Source organism: Protopterus annectens, chromosome 7.part0 (assembly GCF_019279795.1).
Source record: "Protopterus annectens isolate FY-2018-M chromosome 7.part0, PAN1.0, whole genome shotgun sequence".
Taxonomy (NCBI): Eukaryota; Metazoa; Chordata; order Ceratodontiformes; family Protopteridae; genus Protopterus; species Protopterus annectens.
Window position 1 is genome coordinate 1,478,314,211 of NC_056739.1, and position 24,064 is coordinate 1,478,338,274.

At 41.6% G+C, this 24,064-nt stretch overlaps 1 protein-coding gene across 1 annotated transcript in view; it reads left to right on the forward strand.

Annotated features, from left to right (window-relative positions):
- PLXNB1 (plexin B1) overlaps positions 1-24,064 on the forward strand; it is a 3,809,096-nt gene that overhangs the window by 2,869,797 nt on the left and 915,235 nt on the right. Inside the window, exon 22 of the mRNA XM_044078026.1 lies at positions 7,521-7,763. Coding sequence (XP_043933961.1) covers positions 7,521-7,763 — 243 coding nt within the window. The remainder of the gene's footprint in view (positions 1-7,520; positions 7,764-24,064) is intronic.

Consider the following 24,064-nt stretch of genomic DNA (forward strand, 5'->3'; position numbering starts at 1 on the left):
AATCTAAGTATGAAATGGACTGGCTACCAAAAAGCATTTGACAGTATCCCACATTCATGGATGAGAGTGCTTAAAAATGTATAAGATATACCCTACACTGGTAAACTACATTACAGCGACCATGAAAAAGTGGCAAACCATTTTGCAGTTAAGCCATGATAAAGGACAAATTGTTATTCCAGGGATAAACATCCAAAGGGGGATATTCCAGGATGACTGTCACAGTTGCTCTTTTGCCTTGCCTTTAACCCATTAAGCTGTCTGCTTAACAGATTTAGGTCATGGTTATAATTTGTCTCTCGGAAAGCAACAAAGTGTAAAGACTTCTCATCTTCTGTTTGTCAGTTATTTAAAACTGTATAGCTCATCAGATGAGATGCAGAAAGCACAGCTGCAAGTAGTCAAAACTTTTTCAGATGATATAAGAATGTCATTTGGCCTTGATGAATGTGCAAACGCAACCTTTAAAGCAGGAAAGCTGCAACACCAAGAAAACATCAGTTTGGGACAAGAATGTGATATAAAAGAACTTGAGCAAGAGGGAGTGTATAAATATTTGGGAACTTATGAAGTAAAACATGAACAAACATGAATAACATTCAGTAAGGAATATTTTAGAAGACTAAAATTAATCCTGAAAACAGTGTTGACATCTAGGAACAAAATTCAAGTTATAAACCAATTTACCCTTCCTGTCCTAACTTGCAGTTTTGGAGTGATTGACTGTCGCCAAAACGTGTTTGATAAATTAGACAGGAAAATGAGAAAGATGCTTCATGCTTATCAAATCATTTATAAAAATCAGTACATGCCAAGATTATATATTCCTCATTCCTTGAAATTGATTACAAATACCCAAATATAGTGAAAGTTTTGAAACATAAGAATAAATCTAAGATGACTTCCCATGACTAGCAGAAGCATATCGGCATCAAGTGGGAGTGGAAATCAAACCAGAAGTAGATAAGACAGCAACTGAATGTGCTAAAAAACAAAAGAAAGAATATAAGGTGAAGGATCAGATGAGAAGGCAAGAAATGTGGAAAATGTATAAATATAGTTGCAAGTATAAAAAACTGATGGAAGAACCTTGTGTTGATCAAGATCGAATGCAGAATTGGTTAAGGAGAGGCAAGTTCAAACCAAAAGATGAAAGGTTAATATTGGCGGCCCAAGATATTGGGCTTGCGTACACGTTGGTTTACAAAGTTCATTGAACATGTGGGAGAAACAGACAAATGTAGATTATGCAAAACAGAATTGGAAACAGTCGCACACCTTGTTGCTGGTTGTGATATACTAATGGCAGGAGGACTGTGTACTGAAAGGCATCATAATGTGGCAAGACTGTTGCACTGGGGACTCTGCAAATATAATATTGAAGTAGCTGAAAAACACTGAAAACATAAGCCACAAAGCATCATAGAAAATGATGGTCTACATCACATGGGATCACCCATTGCCGACACATGGGATCACCCATTGCCGACATTTCAAAGGATAGGTGCGAGGAAACCAGATATAATCCATGAAATGAAGATAAAAGCATTGATCATTGAAATCGCTACACCTAGTGACTACAGTGTCTTGCGTACAGAGCTGCACAAAGTCATAAAATATCAGGATTTGCAGGCAGAAATCAGAGCAATGTGGAAGAAAGATACCCAGACAGTTCTAATAGTAGTAGGAGGAATGGGTCTTATAAAAAAGAATCTGCAGTTGTATTTAGATGTGTTACCAATACATGTAATGCCGTATAAATTGCATAAAAATTAATTACGGGGCACATTGTGGGTGCTGTGAAGAGCATTTCTGGATGACATCAAAGATTGAAACAATACTAATTTCATGAAATTTAATCATACTTTGACTTAGAAATGGGGTCCATTCCCATCTTGGTATTAGAAAGCCAAAAGATTTGGGGAAATTAAAAAGGTGATTAAAAGGTGTAATCATTTTATGGTTAATGTGGTGTATGAGTTCCAGGAAGTCAAGAATCTGGGGAGACAGAAACATATAAAGAGCGGTGGGAAGATGGCTTTATGTGGATTTTTCTTCAGCTTAAGATGGCTAATATGCTTTGCAGGAAATACCCTGTTGCTCCTTAGCAGACTGGCTGGTTATGTAATGTAGGCTTGAACGAATGAAATGTTATCCACTTAAGACAGAAACTGCAAGTTGTTTGAAACAGAACAGTATTTAGTTAAAAAGGGATCACTATAATGTATTATGTGCTGTTTTATTGGTACACAGAACATCACACAATCACTGCATGTGCGTGTTACCACGTTAGCCTGTCACAGTTGCTTTTCAGGGGTATCATAGTCAGAGGAGATAGAGAAAATGAGTTTTGTTTGTTTTACACATTTTCTCCAAGTTAATAAGACCTCAATGTTGTGTGTGTGTATGTTAGGGGTGTTTTATGCTGTATGGTTATTTTTTTATTGTGATCATTTGACTGTGCTGTCATTCTGTTTGTAAAACATTTTAGTTTCATTTAGTCAAGATGCTAATAAATGTGACTCTTTTAATTGTAAATTCAGCTAAAATGTATGGGAAGTCTGAGGTCCACATTTTGGGCAGATTACAGAAGATTATGTGCACTTTCAAAAGTAAAATGAGTTATGGATATGGTTGTAAGCTGAGAAAAATACTTATTGTTGACATGGCAGCCGTGTAATGTCCTTAATGGAAGGAGTTTTATTGGAAGGTGAGGGTACAATGCTTTTATGACCTGAAAAAAATGGAAGGGTATGAACAAGTTAACAGTGTTATATACACTGTGGAATTGGGTCTATATTACGGTGTCGAAAGATGAAGTAACAGAACACATCTTTATTGACACATAAATATCAGCCTCTGCAATTGCAGAATGGCCACTTCAGCTAATTTTTTCCCGGGGAAAAAAAACACTTGTCCGTCATCAGGGATTTGCCTTTTCCCCATTGTAGTGCAATCTCGGAGTTGGTATGTTTAGGTAGGGGGTGTGGGTGGCACAGCACTTAACTATGCAGGGTTCGAAAGTTTGGTTTGTCTTCAGCCAAGTGATTTTTTTCCCTAGGAAAAAATTTGCTGAAGTGACCATTCGGCATTTGCAGAAGTCTATATTTATGTGTCGATAAAGACATGTTCGGGTACTTTCTTTCAATATCATAATATAGACCCCTGTGGAACACCAGGCCTAGAAATTGTCATGAGGAAACTGAATGGGATTATAAGCCAAATTCAGATGGCTGAATCTCTTTTTCTGTATGTAGAGTGTCATCTCATAAACTTTTAGAATTGTGATGCAGACTTTGAAATTTGTTTTCAAAAAATGAGAACACAGCTTTTGTTGAATGGCAGCAAATTGGGTTCAAAAACTGGATTTGTTTTTGACATAACTTAGGTAAGCTAGTAAATATTGATCAAAATAGGTAAATTGTGAGAAAATGACAAGAAATTTGATAAAGTGCTAGCCTTCAACATTGGATAAAGAATAGGACAGTTCTTGCAGTGACCATTCCCTATACTCTGTCTGCACCTCTTTGATTAGAAAAGTGAATAATGAAAAGCTTGAATGAAAGCTTTTTGTTAGAAAGGGCATGTTCTATACTTTTATGTTTATGCTTGCTTATGTTTCCAGTTGTGGAGTAGGTGCACTTGTGTTCTTAGTACTTTGTCCATATTTCTGATAGTTACTAAAAACTACTAGCTTACACTGCAAACCTCTAACCAAAACAACAATAAAGTTTTTTGGGCTTTCATGAATAATCTCCTACACACTGGCAGAGCCAGGTAAGTAACCCCTTCCCCCAGAATCTATCGCCACCAACTAAAACACTCTCTTCACCAAATTTATTAAAGGCAACAGTAATACTAACCCTCCTGGCTATGTACGCACCAACTTCTAAACAATCACGACATCTGAAATCAAAAGATTTTACTCATTTTAAACCCAAAATCGGAGATGTAGTTGACCCTCCAGCAAAATACCTTAAAATTGCTGCAGATGCAATAGCCTACCCAGTATCCATGTTGGTTAACAGATCATTTCAAGAAAACTGCATTCATACTATCTGGAAAAAGTCTTTCAACATGCCCTTGCATAAAAGATAACACTGTACAGCTGTCAAACTATTGGCCAATTGCTGTCTTTCCTCCTCTTTCAAAAGTCTTAGAAAAATGTGTTCATACTGAACTGTTCCAACAACTCGCAGTTGGTATCCTGTCTGCTACCTGTCATGGATTTGGAGCACAACTTCCCTCGTGAACTTGGTCAATACCATCAACTTGAATAGAAACAATGGCAAAATGGCATCCTCACTATTATTTTACTTTTGATGCATCCTTTTTGTTGTTGAATTTGTCCGATGTCTTTTATACGTCTCACATGGAAAACTGCTGCAAAAATGACAGTGTATAGGTCTTTTAAATTCCATCCTCCAATGGTTCAGCAGCAGTTTAACCAACCTAAACCAGAATGTAAAGTGATAATTGTCTATCTTCCTTCTAGTCATTGCTAGGTTACTTTATGGATATATCTTAGAACCCCTACTATTCACAATGTTTAATGACTTGCATAAAGCTTCCATGTATGCACCCCTCATTCAGTACACAGATGACTCAAATCTCATCATTGTGACTGACAATCTTTCTAAATTCCAAGCAGCTGCTACAAGTCCTTCTCTTCCTCTGAAGTTTGCTGGACAGCTCCTAAATTCTGCTAAATCCTCTCACTCAAAAGTCAATATGGACTTCATAATTAATTCCTTAAACACACTAATTTGTAGGGTTACATGTACCAACTTGTTAGGTCCAACTATAACTGAAAACAAAAACCTTGACGAGCATGTATGACACATCAAAAGCTTGTAACATTATACCAGATAAAACAGTACCTTGCTGAACCTGGTAGAAAAGAACTACAGCATCTGCCTATCTACTACATACACTGCTTTTTATGCCTTACCTATTCTCATTAATCTCCATGCCAGTGAAACCACCATTCTACAACAAAACTGGAAGGTTTTCCTGCAACCTCCCTTACAGGGCCCTTCAATGCACTGCTCACAAAAAAAAAAACAGTCTAAAACTACCTCATCACTTTGGATACTTAATACCAGTTGCAGCCCACGGCCTTGTACATAAGACCCAACAAATACCCCAGCCTACAATGCGTCTTCCAAGCCTGTCATCAGACAAAGTCTTGCCATCCATTCCTAAAGACAATAACACAGATGGAAAGCATTTATTCCATTTGTATCCCCAAGCTATGGAAGTGCCTGTGATGTCTGGTCAGTACCCATACAGGACTGCCAACAATAATGTGATGTCCCCCACTTAAAACCTGAGTCAGTAATTAAGGAGCATCAATTCTCACCACTGACTACCAGTGTGGGAACATCATGGAAAACATCAGAGCACACAAGTAAAATTACACAATTTCCCATAAGAGCAGAACAGGAACACACTCTGTTTTCCTGGGACTAGACTATATACATATGTCCACCCCAAATGTAATCCCATGTCATAAACTTCAGAGCGATGTGTTGCCAATTTAAGACCTCTGACTCACACTCGAAATAAATCCAAATCTCACACACTGTAACACAGTACAAATGGTAATGCTGCCACCAGAGACAGACAGGTCTACATGCCCATCAAAGGGTGATCGGTTATTAAACATTAAATATCAAAATAAATGATAGCTGTGACCAGAAACAGCCAGACATTTGAGGTGTCTTGGGGAGTTTCAAACCGGTATAAGCGCGCTCTAAACTCTAAGGAATACACTGATTGTATAGCCACAATGTAAAGTAATGGAAAATGTTTAATAAGTAAAACGATTACAAGAATGTAAATCAATTTTCAATAAGCACCAGAATTGTAAAATTAAACTGTAGGCTAGAAGCCCATCATTTTAGAAAACTCTATCTAAATAACTAAACTTTCTTAATATAACTAGAGAATACTGTCCCTAATCTAATATAAAACGTAACATCAAGGCAAAGGCAGGCTTACAGTTTTTGGTGAGTTCTTTTATTGGTATCCACTCCACAGCACTGTAACAGACTGGAACTCTTCACTTACTGCTACTCTTCAATAACTCTTCAGCACTGTAACTGACATCAGCAGTCTGTCTTGTATTCCAGGTTTAACAGTCTCAGCTCTTATTTTAAAAAATAAGTCAGCTGTTTGAAAATGTTTTTTCCTGTCAATCAGCTGTTTAATCACCTAGCAACCAGGAACATTCTAATGACATCACCTACTGATCAGCTGATTCTCTATAGACAGTTTGTACTTTAGAATCTCCCTCACAAACGTGCCATTAGAAATGTATCAAAACACTGACAGATTCTTTAAACATTTTGTATAAACAGGGAAATACTCAATATTTATTTACATTTTCACAATTAGACATGCTGGCATACAATACACCTGAGAATATACACAAATCTCCTGCCAGACATACTAACCACAGATGACAGTGTTTTCATTTACTTCACACTACCTACCACTGCAACTCAATAACCTGAACACTTTTGGAGATCAACTAAAATAAAATTTCAAGGACCATCTCAGCCAGTCTTTCCTAGTCAACAAAGGAAAATAAATAACATAATTTAGGTAGGAAGTAGACTTCTTAACATATAGTGCATGATGAGAGAGTTGTAAATTTAAAACGTCTGGTGGGAGGAAAGAAAAGAGGGCCCTGACTGCATCAGTGAAATTATTGGATGCTTTGAATGTAGTTTAATAATTAAGTATCTTTGAATAACACTGCTAATAATTGCTTTTAATGGGTTATTGGATGTATTGCATGTGACAGATAAACTGTAAATTCAGTTTTCTCTGAAAATTGTCAAAAACAGCTGTAAAAACAAGCAGGTGCTGCTTGAAGCACCAGCATTGCGCTTTTCTTTCTGTACTTGCAGACGTTATTATGCTTTATTAATGTAAACTGATTGTTTTGTACAGTCTACATGTTAAAATTGATCATTTACATAGAGGTGTCCCTTTTTGCAGTGTGGGAGACCATTCTTAAATGTTTGAAAAGACCTCCACTTTGGACTGGTTGGCAAGAGTGACTGGTCTACAGACATTGTTATGCACTGAAATGTTTCTTTATTTTTGGTGGGGGGTTGTATATTAAAACAAATAATAAAAGAATATTTTCTCACTGTTAAGTATCTCAAAAGGGAAGTGGCATTTTTTGCTTGGTTCAGATGCCCTAGTTGCAGTATTTCCACCAGTCTTAGTTTGCTAAATGCTATCAATCCAGCCAGATGATGGTCTTTGTAGATCAAGTTGCTGACTTTTTATTAGACAACACTGGGAAGTCGCAGAGGTGATGTCTTACTGAGTGGTACTAATCACACTACTTTGAGCTACCTAATTTTCATTACCTCTTTGGTGCAACCACTGGGTCAGAATGAGAGATAAGTCAGTTATACTGCTCCTCAATTTAGTGTAAACAGTCAAACTCAGTGTGTTATTTTATTCATGTTGGTTTTGTCTTGTGTGCTTATTTCTTGCAGTTTGTTGAGCCATGTACAGTGAATTCCTCTTATCTGATCCTGTGCAAAACACCTTCTATTAATTTGCTGATGCATAATGCGCAGGTTACAGTGGAATTTATCCTGGACAATATACGCTACGATTTCAACTCTGTCAGCGCTGATCTCTTCTCATATGAGGTGAATCCCACTTTGAAGTTTCTGAATAGTGATGACAAATCCAAACCATATCAGCACAAACCAGGGAGTGTCATTTCTGTTGAGGTAAGTCATCCAGACCGGACTCCAATTTAAACTTCATCTATTCACTGGAGATTCAATACTTGAGCCTTGTACCTTAGAATCATAAATGTTACAGCTTTTGCATGAATGAACCAGTTATCTTAAGTTCATTCTGTATTCAGAAAATTTTTTGTTGATCAATTTATATGCAGTGATAGCCATTACTCTGAGCTGAAAACCTCTGGAATAATAACTCAGAATTCATCATGTTTTTTTGTCTAACTGTATTGTTTAAGAAGGATGTGAGCCACTGGCCTGAGATCTTAACTAGTTGCAGATTGAGGTGACCGTGTCCAACTGCAGGATGATCTCCTGTAAAGAAGAGGCAAATGTAATAGGAGTTCATATTTATTCCAGACTTATTTCCTTTAGTGACTTTCATCTAATAGCTTCTAAAGTGATGGGGGAATACCTGTATTGCCATGTCCTAACCACTGCCGACCACTCTTCTGTTTATATATGTAGAAATGACAGATATTTGTTTCCACTTTTACATCAAGAGTATATTATTACAGTACAGTTTTACTTTAATGGCTGGAGGTATAGCCACTGGCAAATGACAAATTGTGAGTACTGCTTGCATTTTCTTGCAGATATAAGTGCAGTTTTAAAAATGCAAAGGGTCCATAGAAAGGTAAGAATAAAAGCAGCTCAAAATAGAGAGTAATAAAAAATAATGCAAAACTTGAGGCAACTGTAGAAACGTGTGAATAGTGCACTGGATGTGGTGCAGCAGTTTTGTGTGGGAGTTGCTCTTGTGAATTTGGATGCTGCTACTTCTCTAATCACCTGTTTTAAATGAAAGAGGAGATTTCTCATCTCCATGCAGAGATGCAGAGCTAGCTAGTTTCTGAACATTTTTCTGTCCTGTTCATTAACCACACAGTTGGCCACCACAACAGTAGAAGTTGCCTAGAAGGAAGTTTAGTTGGATAACTGCATGTATCCACCAATACTTTTTTCATAGGTGTTTGTTGTGGCAGTTGTCTCTTGTTAAGGTAGCAGGGGTAGAGACCAAGTATTACACCAGGATCCTTTCTGAGTTGAGCCTAATAAAAAGGTGACATGATGTGCAACAGCTGAGAAAAGTAATGTGTTTTTGGTCAAGCTTTATTTTTGATGGGTAGCTCTGGGAACAAGGAGGTAAAATGGACTACCTAGTGCAGATTTTGAAGGGTCAATAACTAAATCACTAGAAAGAAAAATCATTAGGATCATTGAAACATCAGCGCATGGGAGGGGAAGGTGTATGTCATTGCTTGTAGAGGGGTGAAAGGCAGAGGTGCCTTAAACATGTGAAAAACAAGTTAGCAGTCTTAGAGGAGCTGCCTGTCTATGGCATGGATGAAGGCTGTATGATATGGGGGTTAAAAAGTGGATAGTATTGGAATGATGGCCTTTTTTGTCTAAGAATAGAATTAGAGTTCCTAGTTGAAAGGATTGAATGTTTCATCAGCAGTTACTATGGCTAACCTGTGGTGAAGTAAAGAAAAGCATCAGGAGAAATTCTGGCCAAACAATTTGTTAGTGACATAAACAGGTTCCAGTGGTAAGTGTAGGCAAAATAAGAATGTAATGTATATGTCTCTATGGCAAAAAGAGGCAGAAATGGGAGATAAATACCACCATCCATAATCTGTGCAAAATTCAGCTTGAACTTGTAATTCTTCAAAGAGCAGCAACTTGCTAGTCAATTGTAACAGAAACATGTATAAGTATAGTATACACAGTTTATTGGGTGGAGAAGGAAGATACAGTATAATAGGAAAAAGTATAACTGTCTTCATGAAGTAAATGATCAAAACAGTGCAACAGGCTAAGTAAACAAGGAGGATGAGAAGTCGTCTTTGGAGTTGCATTGGAATCTGAAAGTAAAAGTGGAATTTATGTAGATATTAAATACTGACCCCCCATCTCATGTTAAAGAAGGTAAGAGTATGATTGGAAGGTGTCTTTAGGATAGAAGAGTTTAACATACTGTATGTTAGTATCAAAGCACTTATGTCATATGGGATTATTTTGGTGTTTACAAGGTGGAGGATTCAGGCTAGCTAGTACCAGAAAAAAAGAGCAGCTTTTAACTTTGTGTCTTCAAAAGAGGCAGAAGAATGGATCTTTCTTCTAAAAGTGAACAGCTATTTCACAGTTTGTCCAGACTTGGTGGTTCATTTTAAGCTCATCTACAGAGTCCAGCATGTCAAAGGTAAGAGCTTTGGATATTAAGAGGCAAACTGACATAAAAATGTGCCATTTCTTGATAAATGTTTGACAATCTGGTATGAACATGGTGCTGAGAAACAGTGGGAATATGTCATAATTCAACATTACACAGTAATCGCATGGACTCCTGTCACCTAGGTGTGCATAATATAAATCCACCATAAGCACAAGAAAAGAGACTCCAGGACACCAACAGCAGTCAAAACGTTTTTAGTGTAGCACCAAAAACAGGGCAAAAAAGACCAGTGCTACCTTACAGTTTTATAAAAATGCACCTTATCAGACAGCAGATTTGTCATAAGTATTATAGACATAGTAACATTAACTAAAAATAACATGATAAAAATGTGGAAAACCCCATGCTGTTATTTGGTATAATTCCCAAATCAGTTCTTGTAGTCAAACCCTAATGCTCTAAAATGAGTCAGTGTTCGAAAAAAGACTCATTCTAATTGCAGTAACCTCAAGTGGTCGAGGAGGAAATAACCATCCAAAAAATTATTTTTTTAAAGGTTGGTGTGTCCCAGCAGCCTGACTTATCTGACAAGCATGGGTGTTGGAAGAGAGTAGCTAGGTAGAAGTGAACTGCAGTTGACATCTCACCCATACTGCTTGGGAGAGTCAGCCTTCTACTTCACCATTACTGTGCAAGTGCTAGATGATAAGTTGTATCAGTAGAAGATGGCATATCGACTGTACCTATCATGCTTTTGAGAAGCACTGTATTTTAGGGTTAAGTGTGTTTGGCATGCACAGAGTGGCCCAGCATTTCAGGTGTTAAGCTACTGTGGTCGAGGTTAGAAAATCTTCAGCCAGCCAAAAGTGATGGCCAGACTATTTCTGACTCCCTTCCTGCTGGCTTCATTAGGCAGGATGTGTGGGAAGGAAAAAGTCAGAAGACTGTGAATGGACTTTATGGTCAGTTTGAGGGCCACAAAATATGGTTAAAAAGTGCTAAAATCAATACTTTTGCTTAGTATTCCTGAATGAGTGGTTGCCAGTTCCGGTTCATATTTCTGACCAGCCCTGGATCAAGAGGTTGGTCCCTGTCATTTCACATAAGAACTTTTGAAATTATTCCTAAAGCTCACATTACAAGGCATTGGGGCCAATGGGACTTGTGCTGATACTGCTACTGTTTCCTCATTTCAAGTTGCGAATCACCTTTTTTCACAAGCGTGGGGATTGTAAAAGACTATGTATTGCAAACATGTTGATAGCTTTAAGCTCTCTGACACTACTGCCATCTTTATTAAAAAGTAAATGTATTGAGAAAGTGTACAAATACATTAGGATGGATTGATTAAGAAAAAGACCATGTTAATCTGTAGTAATGTCTTTTGTATTGCTTGTTAATATGCTTTACAACATTGAATTTTTATTCACTTATTTTTTATCATTACCTTATTCCGTTATACTGATGTACTGCTCTAAAACATTAACTTATTGCACTGTTGCTTTACCTTACTGCTGTCAGGCTCATTTTCTGTACTACTTTCAACCCAAGTCATCTAGCTGTACAATTGTTTAGATTTGCTGACAGTGAGGTTTACTCAGTTACTTTTGTATCTTTTTACAGACAATTTCACCACGTCTGTCCGCAGTTAGACTTGCAAACACCCTTTAGGCCTACTTGATAGATGTGGAGTTTCAAAAATCAGAAAGGGAGAAGTGCTACTGCAGAAATATATTGTATTGCCCCAAGATCCAAAGGTATCCTGGGTACCATTGGGGACTCTGGGTAGTAACCTCTCCTTGACTTCATTGTGTATGAAAATTCCTCCCTCATAGTTTAGAGGCGAGGTTATCCACTCTTGGCATGTGCAACATAAATTGTCCCTGAAACTCTAGCTGAAGTATATTGAAAATAAACTTGTTGGGAAAACTCTGCTGTCTCTTATGTTTTTGTGTGGGCTTGAAAAGACAAGACAGTTGATGTGTTTAGCTGTTGGTGAGGACAGTTCGCAATGATAACCAGACTGTGGAAACTTAGGAGGGAATACAGGGTAGAACTGGCCACTGAGTATTCTTGTCTACACTTCATGGTCTGTGTAGGTGTCTGTGAAGATTTTTTTTTAGGATTACTCTGGAATTGTCCTCAAAGCAGACTTGGGATGTCCATTTTGGAGGTTTGCTGCAAAGCTTTTCTCCGGCAACATGACCTTTCTTTCTGCTAGCAGGGGCCATCAGCAGAAGATGTGGAGTTTTTGTGACAGTAGGTATTCTGTCTTTATGAAGAGAAGTTTGCAAACTTTAAACTACATTAAAGGTATGTAGTAATGCATTCTTCAGTTTTGCAGCCTAAAGATTAATGGCCTTAATCCATAAGGCTAAGGCATGTGCATTATTAATGTCTCCCTAATGGTTAAATATGGTTAAACTGTACATTGAATTAACTGCTTTTTCTTTCTTTCTGCACTTTTGATAGCTTTCCTGACTATGGTCCAGGGAATTCTATCCACACTTGATTTTATGTTACAGGATACCTCAGGACCTCTGGTGAGATGTTAATAAGTACATTTCCATGGGGATTTTGCTGTATAACCAAATTGTCTAAACAATTTGTCAACCTGACAACCTCTTCCAAAGTTTGCCAACTTTAATTTGAGAGAAATTATTTCTCTTACCCGAATAAAACGTGCCAGCATGTATCAGCAAACTGTTGATCTGATGTTAGCTTTCATTTTGTCTTTGACATATGGGTTCAGTTCCAAGCACCGGAGCTGACTCCGCTGTTACTATAGCTCGCTGAAGCCAAAAACTCTCGAGCTCAACCCTTGCCCACGATGCTCCTTCCCTGTTACCTCAGATCTCATTTGCTGCTTTTCGTGTCCGACGTGTTTACCTTTATTCTTGAGCAAGCTAAGTAAAGGTTTATAATTTTCTTGTTTTTCTGATTATGTAGTAGACCCTTTTACCCTTATCTTATACAGTTTTGAACCACTTCTCCATACTTTCCTGTCTCCTTTCTCTCTCATACTTTCGTATTCTCAACTGTCTAAGTCTTTTTCCTGTGTAAATTTCCTGACTTTTCCCTTAAAAAAAATGGAGACGTAGTACAAAAGATAACAGTTCCTACACCTTCTTCGGGACAGAACCTACAGGATAAGATGAAGTCTTCAAAATCAGAGGTTTCTGGTGAGAAGCAGCTTGACCCATTGGCACTGCAGTTATCTGTGCAGACTGTTTCCTCGACGCTGAGCATTTCGACACCAAGCAAGCTATCAGGGGAGTGTTCCTCATTAACACTGCCTAGAACTACATACTCACCCTTGTCTGACCCCATTGCAGATAGGCTGTTTTCACCCTTTCTGGAAAGGCCAAAATCACCTTCCATTCTCTCTCCATTCCACCAAAAGCCTTACTGAAGAGGACGTGGAAAGACTGGTGAATAAGATTCTCTGGGTGACAGGACTGACAAGTTCCACTGCAGTTCCAGCCTCCACGGGCTTAGGATCCGAGTTTTCTTTACCCCTCCGATACTGCCTCCTCTAGCCTCGGCTTAAGTTTTAGAGCTCTCAGCTCTGAGTCTCCTTGGGCCGACTGTGTCAGTGCCGAAGACGTCCATGTCTTCGGACCCAGTTCTCGCTCTGAGTACTTCGGTTTAGTCAGGACCGAAGACCTCCCAGAGCTATATCTATCCTGTCGGCTCTGAGAGGCTAGAGTTGATTCCTATTTTTTCTCTGCCTTCTTTACACCTTGGAGCTTCACCACGGATCAGTTTGTTTTTGGGTTCAACCTCAGGAGGTGTCTCCTCAGAGCAGGGAGTGCCACAGTTCTGAGGCAGTCTTTGGCAGTCTTTTTCTGTTCGTGGCTCCTTTCTCTTTTCAGGTGGGCCAGCTTTCGAGACTTTGGAGAGGACCTTGACTGCAGCAGTTGGCCCGTCTGCATCTTACACTTCAGAACAGATACTGTTGCATTCCTTCCATCCAGATATTCAGCCAGTGCCTCCACTGGGTCAGTGGGTGCCAAAACCACAGGATTCCCAGACAGGAATTCCCTGTTTTGATACCTGCCCAGATCATCCCACTGAAGAGATTCCTCATAAGAAAAAATGCATGAGGAAGCACTTGGATTCCCCAAAGGTGTTGATCACTGAAGGCATTGACTTTGATGAAGGGGTGGGATCCCCTAGGTCACCCTCTGATGATGTCCCCTTTGGAGATATTCTGGAAGTATTAAAACAGAGGGGGTGACTGGAAGTCCATAATCCTTCTCCTGAGGAGTCAGTGTACCTGCAGCCTTTTGGCACTTGACCATCTACTTCTTAGGGTGACTCCGCCTACTAATGAGCTCATTCATTTGATCTCTCAGTGGGCATGGAAGGCCATTGATACCATAGAACCAATCCCGAGGAGACCTGACAAAATTCTGTCTGCCCCTGAAGACAAACAGTTCTGGGCCAGGGGGTAAGCTGTTGATGCCATGATCCTGGCGGCAGCCACAGAAAGGAACTAGCTGAGGAGAGTTCCTTTATTCATGCACCCAACAGTGAGTCATGGGCAATGGATAGATTTGGGAAGCAGGTCTATGCTTCATTGACCTTTGCTTTAAGGTCTTTGAATTACATGGCAAACTTCATCAGACTTCAGAGGGATCTGGTCAAGAAGCTATCTGATACCCTTGCAGGAACCATTCCTAAGGACAGCCAAGAGAAAATGGCTTCCCAGTTGGCTACCCTGGAGTCTGTCCAGTTTGTCCATGAGGCTTTTTGCTAATGCAGCCAAAACGACCACTAGAGTAGCTGGTTCAGGCGTTGCCATTAAGAGACATGCCTGGATGTGCCTGTGTGACTTAGAGCCATTTAAGTCTTCATTTGTCAGTGCACCCTTTGACGGATTGTCCCTGTTTGCCCCAAAGCTTAAAGAAACTTTATCCAGGTGTGAGAAAGATGGAAAGACCCTTTTTGCAGTGGGCATACATTCTTCTATTTTTCAATGACCATTCTCTACAAATCAGAGAAACAGTGGAAGAATGTGGTTCAAAAAGTCCCAAGGGCCTTTTCAGGAGTCATGTGGAAGTAGTCCCTCCAGGGATTGGGGGGGGGGGGGTACTTCTGTGGAAGACACCCACCCATGGCAGTGGTGGCCAGCAAAATTAGGGTTTCAGAGATTCTTTCTCTGGTAAACCATACCAGCGCTCATGAAAGGAGGCCCAATTGTCTTCCTCTGGAGGCAGTTTGGGCACATGTATCCCTGTGCCAAAATGCCTGGCTACAAATAATATTGGATGCTTGGGTGTAGCGGATTGTATCCAGATTTTATACAATTCCCTTTTCTCTTCCTCTGCCCGTATACGAGAAAATCCCTGATGTTCCACCCAGTCAGAAGGAACAAGCAGTTCTAGAAATTCAGAAACTGCTAGGAAAAAGAGCCATCCATGAATTTCCACTAGACCAGAGAGAGTCCTGAATTTAAAGATTTTTTTAGTGCCAAAGAAGACTGGACTAGACCAATTTTGGATCCAAATGTACTGAACAAATCAGTTTGCCAAAACCAAATTCTGGGTGGTCATAGTACAGTCCATTCTCCCATTTTTGGAAAAAGACAATTGGCTGTGCTCAGTAGAATCTTCAGTATCATATTACCATATAAAGATGGATAAATGATCCAGAAGATTCCTCTGCTTCTGTCTGGGAGCCAATCACTTTCAATTCAGAGTTCTGCCCTTTGGTCTCACCACAGCACCTAGATGGTTCACCAAGTGTATGGCAGTAGTAGCAGCTGATGTGAGACTGCATGTGTTCCAAGTGTTTCCATGTCTAGACGATTAGCTCATTACCGCCCTGACCAGGCATCAATTGATGGACTTGAGACCATGCACTCATTGTTTGCTCTAACTTAGGAATAACTGTAAATTACAAGAAACTGAAATTAACTCCAATTCAGAATTTAGAGTTCATAGGAGCCCTTCTAAATACTCAAACTTCCATAGCCTCTGTTCCTCTGTGAGGCTCCAGAAAATCAGAGTTCAGTTACAGAAATTAATCGGCAAAAGAAAAGTAACAGCTTGCCTAGTTCTTCAGGCATTGGGCTTCATGGCTGCAGCTTATACCCCTGGCTCCCTTAGCACAATTTCACATGAGGGCACTACAGTGGTTGCAAGCATCCCAATGGTCAGTGTTACACCAACCTTTGTCAGACCTGATTTTCACCACCAGTCATTGCAAAAAAGATCTAGCTTGGTGGATGCATTTGAAAGAGATTCTCCTAGGTCGTCCCTTTGTCCCATCACAACCCCAAGCGATAGTGACTATGCACACCTCCCAGAAGGGGTGGAAGGGCATTATTTGGGCAAGACTGTTCAAGTCACTTGGGCCCCATAACCAACTGCTAACAGCAGTGCTTTTAGCATTGCAAGCCTTTCAGACTGCCCTTCCTGCAGGAACAATTGTGATTCAGACAGACACTGTCAGTAGTTTGGTACATCAACAAACAGGGAGGAAACAATTCCTGTCCCCTTTGTTGAGAAGCTGTCAGTGTGTGGCAGTGAACAATCTCTTCCAACCACTTTCTGATAGCAATGCACATTCTGGGAAGTTTGTGTTAACGGACAAACTAAGCAGGTGTATTCTCCTACTTCACGAGTGGACTGTCAGTCCAAAAGTGACAGAATTTTCCATCACTGGGGCCAGCCTTGCTGTGACTTGTTTGCCTCTCTCCTAAATAACAAATGCAGCAACTACTTTGCCTTGATCCCCCTCCAAGGGAGTCACCAAGAGATGCTCTTCTCCATGTTTGGCCCCCTGGACTACTGTATGCCTTTCCCCCAGTTCATCTAATCCTGAAATTTCTATATAATGCAATCAGGTTCAAGAGCAAAGTAATCCTCATTGCACCTTATTGGCCTTGAGAAATATGGTTCTCCTTTCTTTGGCCTTATGTGATTCTACACCCTTGGATTCTGGACCCAACTCAGGACCGTTTATCTCATGCAAGGGATTAATCCATCCGAACTCTACCATCAAAGTTCAGTTAGCCATTTCTAATTTCCATAATGATTTTAGACTCCTCCCTGGTTTCTCATAAACTTTGCAAAGCCTTCTTGAAAGGAACTCTCTTGCCAAAACCACCTTACAAAGATCCTACTCCACATTGGGATCTGAATTTAGTGTTGCAAACCATTGATCTGATGTCAGTCTTCATTTATTCTTGACTAATGTGACTCCATTCTGATCCATGGAACCGGCTCGGCCGTTATACAGCTCACACCAGCAAAAAAAAATCTCAAGCTAAGACTCTACCCACAATGCCCCTCTCTCCATTACCTCAGATCTTGTTTGCCGCCCTGATAGCAAGACGTGTTAGCCGATACTCTCCAGCTAAGTTAAAAATGTATTGATCTTCCTTTAAAAACTTTCTGTCCTTTCTAAACCTATAGTTATTTTACTTCTCGTATATATTTTCTGAGTGTTTGCGCTTCTCAACCTCGCAGTATCCTCGTTACCATTGTTGGTAACTTTTTCCTCTCCCTCTTTTACCTTTTAAGGTATCTCTATTTTACCATTGTTGGTATTCCTTTTCTCTTACAATCTTGGTATTTCTCTCTACCTTCATTGTTAGAATTAGCATTTTGTGTGTGTGTGTGTGTGTGTGTGTGTGTGTGTGTGTGTGTGTGTGTGTGTGTGTGTGTGTGTGTGTGTGTGATCCTTTGTCTGTTAGTTACTCTTTTTCTATTGTCAAAATGGTAGAAAAGCAAAAGAGCACTTTAGGTTTAAAGCAGTGCCAAGACTGTGGCCGAAAGATGCCTAATTCAGATGGGCATCTTTGATGCGTTTATTGTTTGGATGCACCCCATTTGGATCTAGACTGTTTGATCTGCCCAGGCCTTCAGTACCAGGGCCTTGGTAGAAAGACATAAACTGATTTTAAAAGGGATGTTGAAAACTTCTTTCGAGGATGTTTGTCCAAGTCATATCCTTCCTTCTCCACCAAATCTGATCAAACCAAAAAGGAGTCATTCGGTGCAGAGTTCCCCTATAGCACCAGAGACTTAAGAAACACAAGTCTTCAGTTCCATCAGTCTCTTCAGAACGAGGTCTAAGCTTCCAAAATTAATGGAACAGGAATCTTTGACACTGGCTACTGTTGTCACGGCACCAAGAGTTTCTCTGCCAATGTCAGAACTAGCTTCTTTAGTTTCCCAGTCTGTACCGACCTCCCCATCTGCACTGCAGTAGACTCTACCCACCCCTGTGGTGCTGAAGTCTTCCCCTTCCATAGAACTCTGTGAGTCACCTTCACAGTCCTTTTTTGGAAAGACCAGAATCTCCTGTAGGGATGTCTGTTCCATCATCCAAGAGTCTTTCCGAGGTAGACATTGTTAGGTTGGTGGATCAGCTTTTGGCGACCAGGGGTCTTCCCACCCACTCTCATACCTCTCCCTCCTCCTGGAATTTTTTTTTCTCCTAGGACTCCTCCGGATTTTCCTCCTCGGACTTCCTCAGGAGGCTTAGAGCCTCTTCGACTTCCCCGGTTCCAGCTGTCCTGGTGCCGACAGGCACTCCCTCTTCAACTCCAGGGACTGCTCTGACATCTTTGTTTCCCTCAGAACCAGTAAATTCTCTGGGCCATAGCTCGGCTGTCTGTTCCAAGGGTTTTGTATCTGATCCTTTTTTTTGTTAGGAGTCTTCCTTAGCCCTTGGAGCCCTGGCCGTTGCAGGCTGTTCCCCACCTCCTGCTTTGGATGGCAGTCCATCGGAGTGAGGTGTGACTTTAGTTCTCAGGTTGTCTTTCTCTGTTCCAGGCTCCCATCTCTCTTCAGAGGGCCTGCCTTCCAAGTCATGGAGAGGACTTTAAGCCTCTGCCGGCTCTCAGCTGGCCCCTTCTGTATCAGTGTCATATGTCTGTACCTTCTGGTCCAGAGCTGCCACCAGCTTCCATGTCAGGACAGCGAGCATTGAAACCAAGTTACCGCTGTACAGGGTCCTCCTCTTAGGAGTCTTCCTCAAAGATGCCCACTGAGGAGCCACCCAGAAAGAAGACATGCAAGAGGAAGCACTCAAATTCCCTGGAAGAATCTCTCAGAAGACACTGACTTCGATGGGGAGGAGCCCCCCCCCGGTCACCCCCTGAAGATGTCTCCTTTGGAGACATCCTTGAGATCCTGAAACAGAGGTGTGATTGGAAGCCTAGACACATTCTGAATCCATGTACTTGCAAGCCTTTGATGCTCGCCCATCTACTTCCTGTGTGACCCTGCCTGCTGACGACCTCATTAAATTGATTATGCAGTGGGCGTGGAAGACCCCTGATTCCACAGAGCTGATTCCCTGGAGACCAGGCAAAATTTTATCAGCCCCTGAATATCACCAATATTGGGCAAAAGGCTTAACAGTAGATGCCATGGTGGTGGCGGCAGCCACGAAGAAGGAACTAGACAATGAGAGTTCCATTGTCCACCCACCAAACTGAGAGTCTAAGACAATGGACAGATTTGGAAAGTGGGTCTGTGCTTCATCGACTTTGCCCTATGGTCCTTGAATTTCATGGCACACTTTACCAAAATCCAGAGGGATCTCATTAAGGCGTTATCGGATACCCTCACTGGAGCTGTCTGACAAGGTGAGGGATTAAGTTGCCTGTCAGCTGGCCACCCTGGAGTTCCTATCAAACTTGTCCATGTAGCTCGCACATGCAGCCGAGGGGATGACCAGAGCAGCGTGTTTAGGCGTCACCATAAGATGTCACGCCTGGATGCGTTTGTGAGTTCAAAGCCTTTGAAGTTTTCCTTCATCAGTGCTGCTTTTGATGGATTATCCTTGATGTTCTTCATGTTTCACTGTTGCAGTCATCACATTTGGGTTATTTGTCTGCAGGTAGCCCTCAGCCAGTCTGAATACCAGAATCTTCAGATTTCTGCGTCGGATGCTGTCGCTTCTTCATTGACGTTAGGTTGTCAGGGGTATAAAACATGCAGCCGATGCCATTACATCAGTCTTTCTTGCTGTGCGGTGCCAGAAGCAGAAGCAGTTCACAAGTGCCGGTCGGCCGACTCCTGAAATTTTCATTTTCAAGTTTCAGACCCGAAGTCTTCAAAAAAGAGAAGTACCCTATTGGGGATCCTTTTTCTTGCTCATACCGATGTCATTAAAAGTTAACAGTTGCCTTACCTGTGGAAAGCAAATACCTCATAGAGATTTTCATTCTTACTGCATCCCCTGTTTAGGCTCAGACCATGGCGTCCTTCGCTGTCAGTTTTTTGCCTTGTTCAACACCCGAACTATTCGTCTTCGGGCTATTTTTGCAGCAGGTTACTTTCAGACACGATCTGTGTACTCCGAAATGGCTTCGTTAAGCCATCTGACTACTGATCTTCCGAAAAAACGTAAGGATAGAGACAGACCGCATAGGTCCAAAACTGCCGACGACGCTTTCGTTAAGCTAGTCGCCAGTCTGCCGGTACTCAGTGAGGCTCTTTTGCAGCCCCTAATACCCGCTACTTCAGATTTGCAGGCCTCTACTGAGACCCATTCGGAGTCCGGTATGCCGTGAGATGCTTCTTCGACTATGGAACCTGCGGATGTCTCTACCTTGGATGGGTCCGGCGCCACTGTGCAGGCATCGGCGTCTGAGGGTGTATTCATGCCTACAGACAATCATATTAAACCAACGCCATTGTTTTCATCCAGGCCAAAAACTTGTACTACGCCTAGAAAACTGACTACCAAAACTGCAAGCTCAGGCCCATATGCCTCAAAAACAAATTCTTAGAATGGCTGAAGACCGTATTACCTTAATTAGGGGAAGCCAGCCTTCCCCCTCTGAGACCTAGAAATGATTTTCTTTCTGATTCTTCTGGTCAGGAATATGATATTTCTGCTCCTTCTGATTACCAGGATTTGCCTTTACCTACTTATGAGGATTCTGATGCAGAGGATTCCTTTCCCTCTGCTTCCCCTCCAGAAGATTTTTATTCGGTGAAACCTTGCATACTCTTCGGGAGCATTTCCGCTGGGAAAGCCAGGATTACTCTGAGTCCAAAAAGAGACTTAGGGAATTCTTACTCGTACCTCAACACAAGCCTTTAGCTATCCCTCCTGTTTTGGACATTGTAGATGATGCTTTCTTGGAATCTAGCCTTACCCCAGACACTTTACCTCCAGCTCCCAGAAAACCTAACCGGTACTACAGAGTACCTGACTCTCACAAGTTCCTCTTCAAGAATCCTTCTGCGGATCCAGAGACCATTTCCCAAGGACCAAACGACATTAAGGCTACTGTTGCCAAAACCCCTACCCCTTCTGATAGAGATTCTAGAGCCTTGGACAGATGGGGTAAGAAGGTATACACTTCTGCCATTTTGGCCATTAGGGCTTTAAATTGCCATTTTCATATGTTAAAGTATCAGCAGCATATTGTGGGACTACTTAGACAGAAAATTATGTTGATTCCTGACTGTGCTGAATACGAAGAATTGCAAGATTTAATGCATTCTTCAATGTGGTTTTGACGCTTTAGAAGCATCTTGTAGGGCTGCTGTCACAGGGTCTGTACTTAGAAGGCATGCTTGGCTTAAGGAGCAAAACCTGCCAGATCACATTGAAGCTAAATTATTGGATGCTCCCTTAAACCAAGACTGACTTTTTGTTAAAGCAGAAGTCGTCCTCAAAAGGATGGAGGATAAAGTTAAATCTATGCTAACTGTTAAAGATTTCCTACAAGTACAGCCTCCCAGATTCAGTAGGCATTGGCCTTCAAAGAACTGGTCCTTCCCAGTCCCTTCCTGGCCTTCTCAGTCCAAACCCAGGAACAGCAGACCACCTAGGCTACATTCTCGGACTGTGCACAGATCTAAGCAGTGGGGAGGGGCTCCCACTTCCAAAGCAGGGAGTAGTAAGCCATCCCCCTATGGAAAAATGACACAATGACTTAACCTTAAACTTCCCAAGCCATGCTCATCTACCTGCTCCCTTAGGAGGAAAGCTCGCCCTGCAGGCAAAAAAACTGGGAACTCATTACCCAGAACAAATGGGTTTTGAACTTAGTTTCTCAAGGCTACAGATTCCACTTCCACATACTACCAACCCCAAATGGTTGGCCAGACCTCCCCCCAAATCAATGGGCGAAGGCCCAACAGCAGGTTATCTCCCTGTTCAGTATCAGGGCTATTCAGCCTGTCCCAGCAGAACAAAGGGGGCAAGGTTTTTATTCAAGACTTTTTCTGGTACCCAGAAAAGACAACTCCTGGCATCCTATCCTGGACCTCTCTATTCTCAACACCTTTCTGGTGGTTTCAAAATGCTAACTCTTCAACAGCTTCTTCCTATGCTAGCCAAGGATGCCTGACTGGCAACCCTAGACTTAAAGGAAGCTTACCTGCACATCCCAATAAGAGGATCCTGCAGATAATACCTATGTTTCAGGGTGGGCTCCATGCACTTTCAGTTCTCTGCACTCCCCTTTGGCTTATCTACTGCACCCAGGGTATTCACAAAGTGTCTAGCTCCAGCCATTGCGTTTTGCAGGCAGAGAAATATTCAAATTTACCCATACTTGGATGATTGTCTGATTCAGGCAGAAAGCTATTACAACACCTGGCATTCGTAAAGAAACATCTAACCTCACTGGGGTACACCATCAACAAAAAGAAATCTCACCTACTTCCCTGCCAACAGATTGTATTCCTGGAAGCAAGCTTGGACACACCTTCCCAGATGGCATTCCTCACTCCGGAGAAACAACTTACTTCAAACTATTGGCCACAAAACCCCAGCTATCTGCAAGGAAAATATTGCAAGCTCTGGGGTTCATGGCCTCTTGCATTCTACTAATTCCATATGCAAGACTGCATATGAGGAAACTCCAATGGTATCTATAAAGCCTATGGTGTCAACATTCTCAGTACCTGGAAACAATGATTTCTATCATTCCTTGTATAAAGACAGAGTTCCACTGGTGGGCAGAGGCCTGCTACCACAACAAAGGCACTCCCTTTCACTCTATCCCCTGCCGCCCAAACCCTAACAGCAGAGACATCCGACTATGCATGGAGGGCTCCCATGGCAGGGCAAGTGCATTCAGGACAAATTGAACCCAAGACAGATGCACCTGCATATCAATCAAAAAGAAATGTTAGCTGTACAGAATGTTCTGACAGCCTTCAAAGACCGTATTCTTCCAGGACAACTATTGGTAAAGACAAACACCACCACATTTATGTGGTACACAAACAAGCAGGGGGGAACCCACTCTTACCCTCTCTGCAGACTAGCCATAGCTCTGTGAGGCACAGACTTGAGCTACCAAGTACACCTACAAGCACAATTCCTGCCAGGCAAATTAAATTCACTGGCAGGCGACTTGAGCAGAAATCTCATGGAACCACACGAATGGAAACTAGAACCCAAAATGCTCAACCTCTTGAGGAACAAATGGGGGACTCCAGAAGTAGACCTGTTTGCCTCCCGTCAGAAATACAAATTGAACAAATTCTGCACAAGAACTCCCCACAGTCAAGCTTGGAAAGTGGATGCACTGTCCTTTACCTGGGAAAGACTCTCTGTTTATGCCTTTCCCCCTCTACCTCTCCTCTCAAAGGTTCTACTAAAGATCAAACGGGACAAGCCAAGGACAATACTGATTGCACCAGACTGGCCACGCCAGCACTGGTATCCCCACTTGCACAGTATGACACTGCTACAACCATGGCACCTGCCTCAGACCCCTTCCCTACTGTACCAGCAGACGGGCCAGATTCTGCACCCTCAGCTTCAAACCCTGAACCTTGCAGCCTGGCTAATTCCTTGAGCTCTCCTCCAGCATCCCTCAGTAAGCAGGTACTGGATGTCATTCTGGAGGCAAGGAGGCCTAGTACTAGAAAATCCTATGCTGAAAAGTGGAAAAGATACTGTTCCTGGAGCCATGCTCAGGGGATGGGCACAACGGTGCCCAGCTTACCTCATATTCTACAGTACTTAAAATAAATGTTCCACAAGGGCCTATCCTTCTTGTCAATTAAAATTCATGCCTCTGCCATTTCAGCACACTATAATACTGAGCCCACTTCTCTTCTCTCACCCCTTGCTAAAGCAATTCCTTAGAGAGGCCAAAAAATTAAGACCC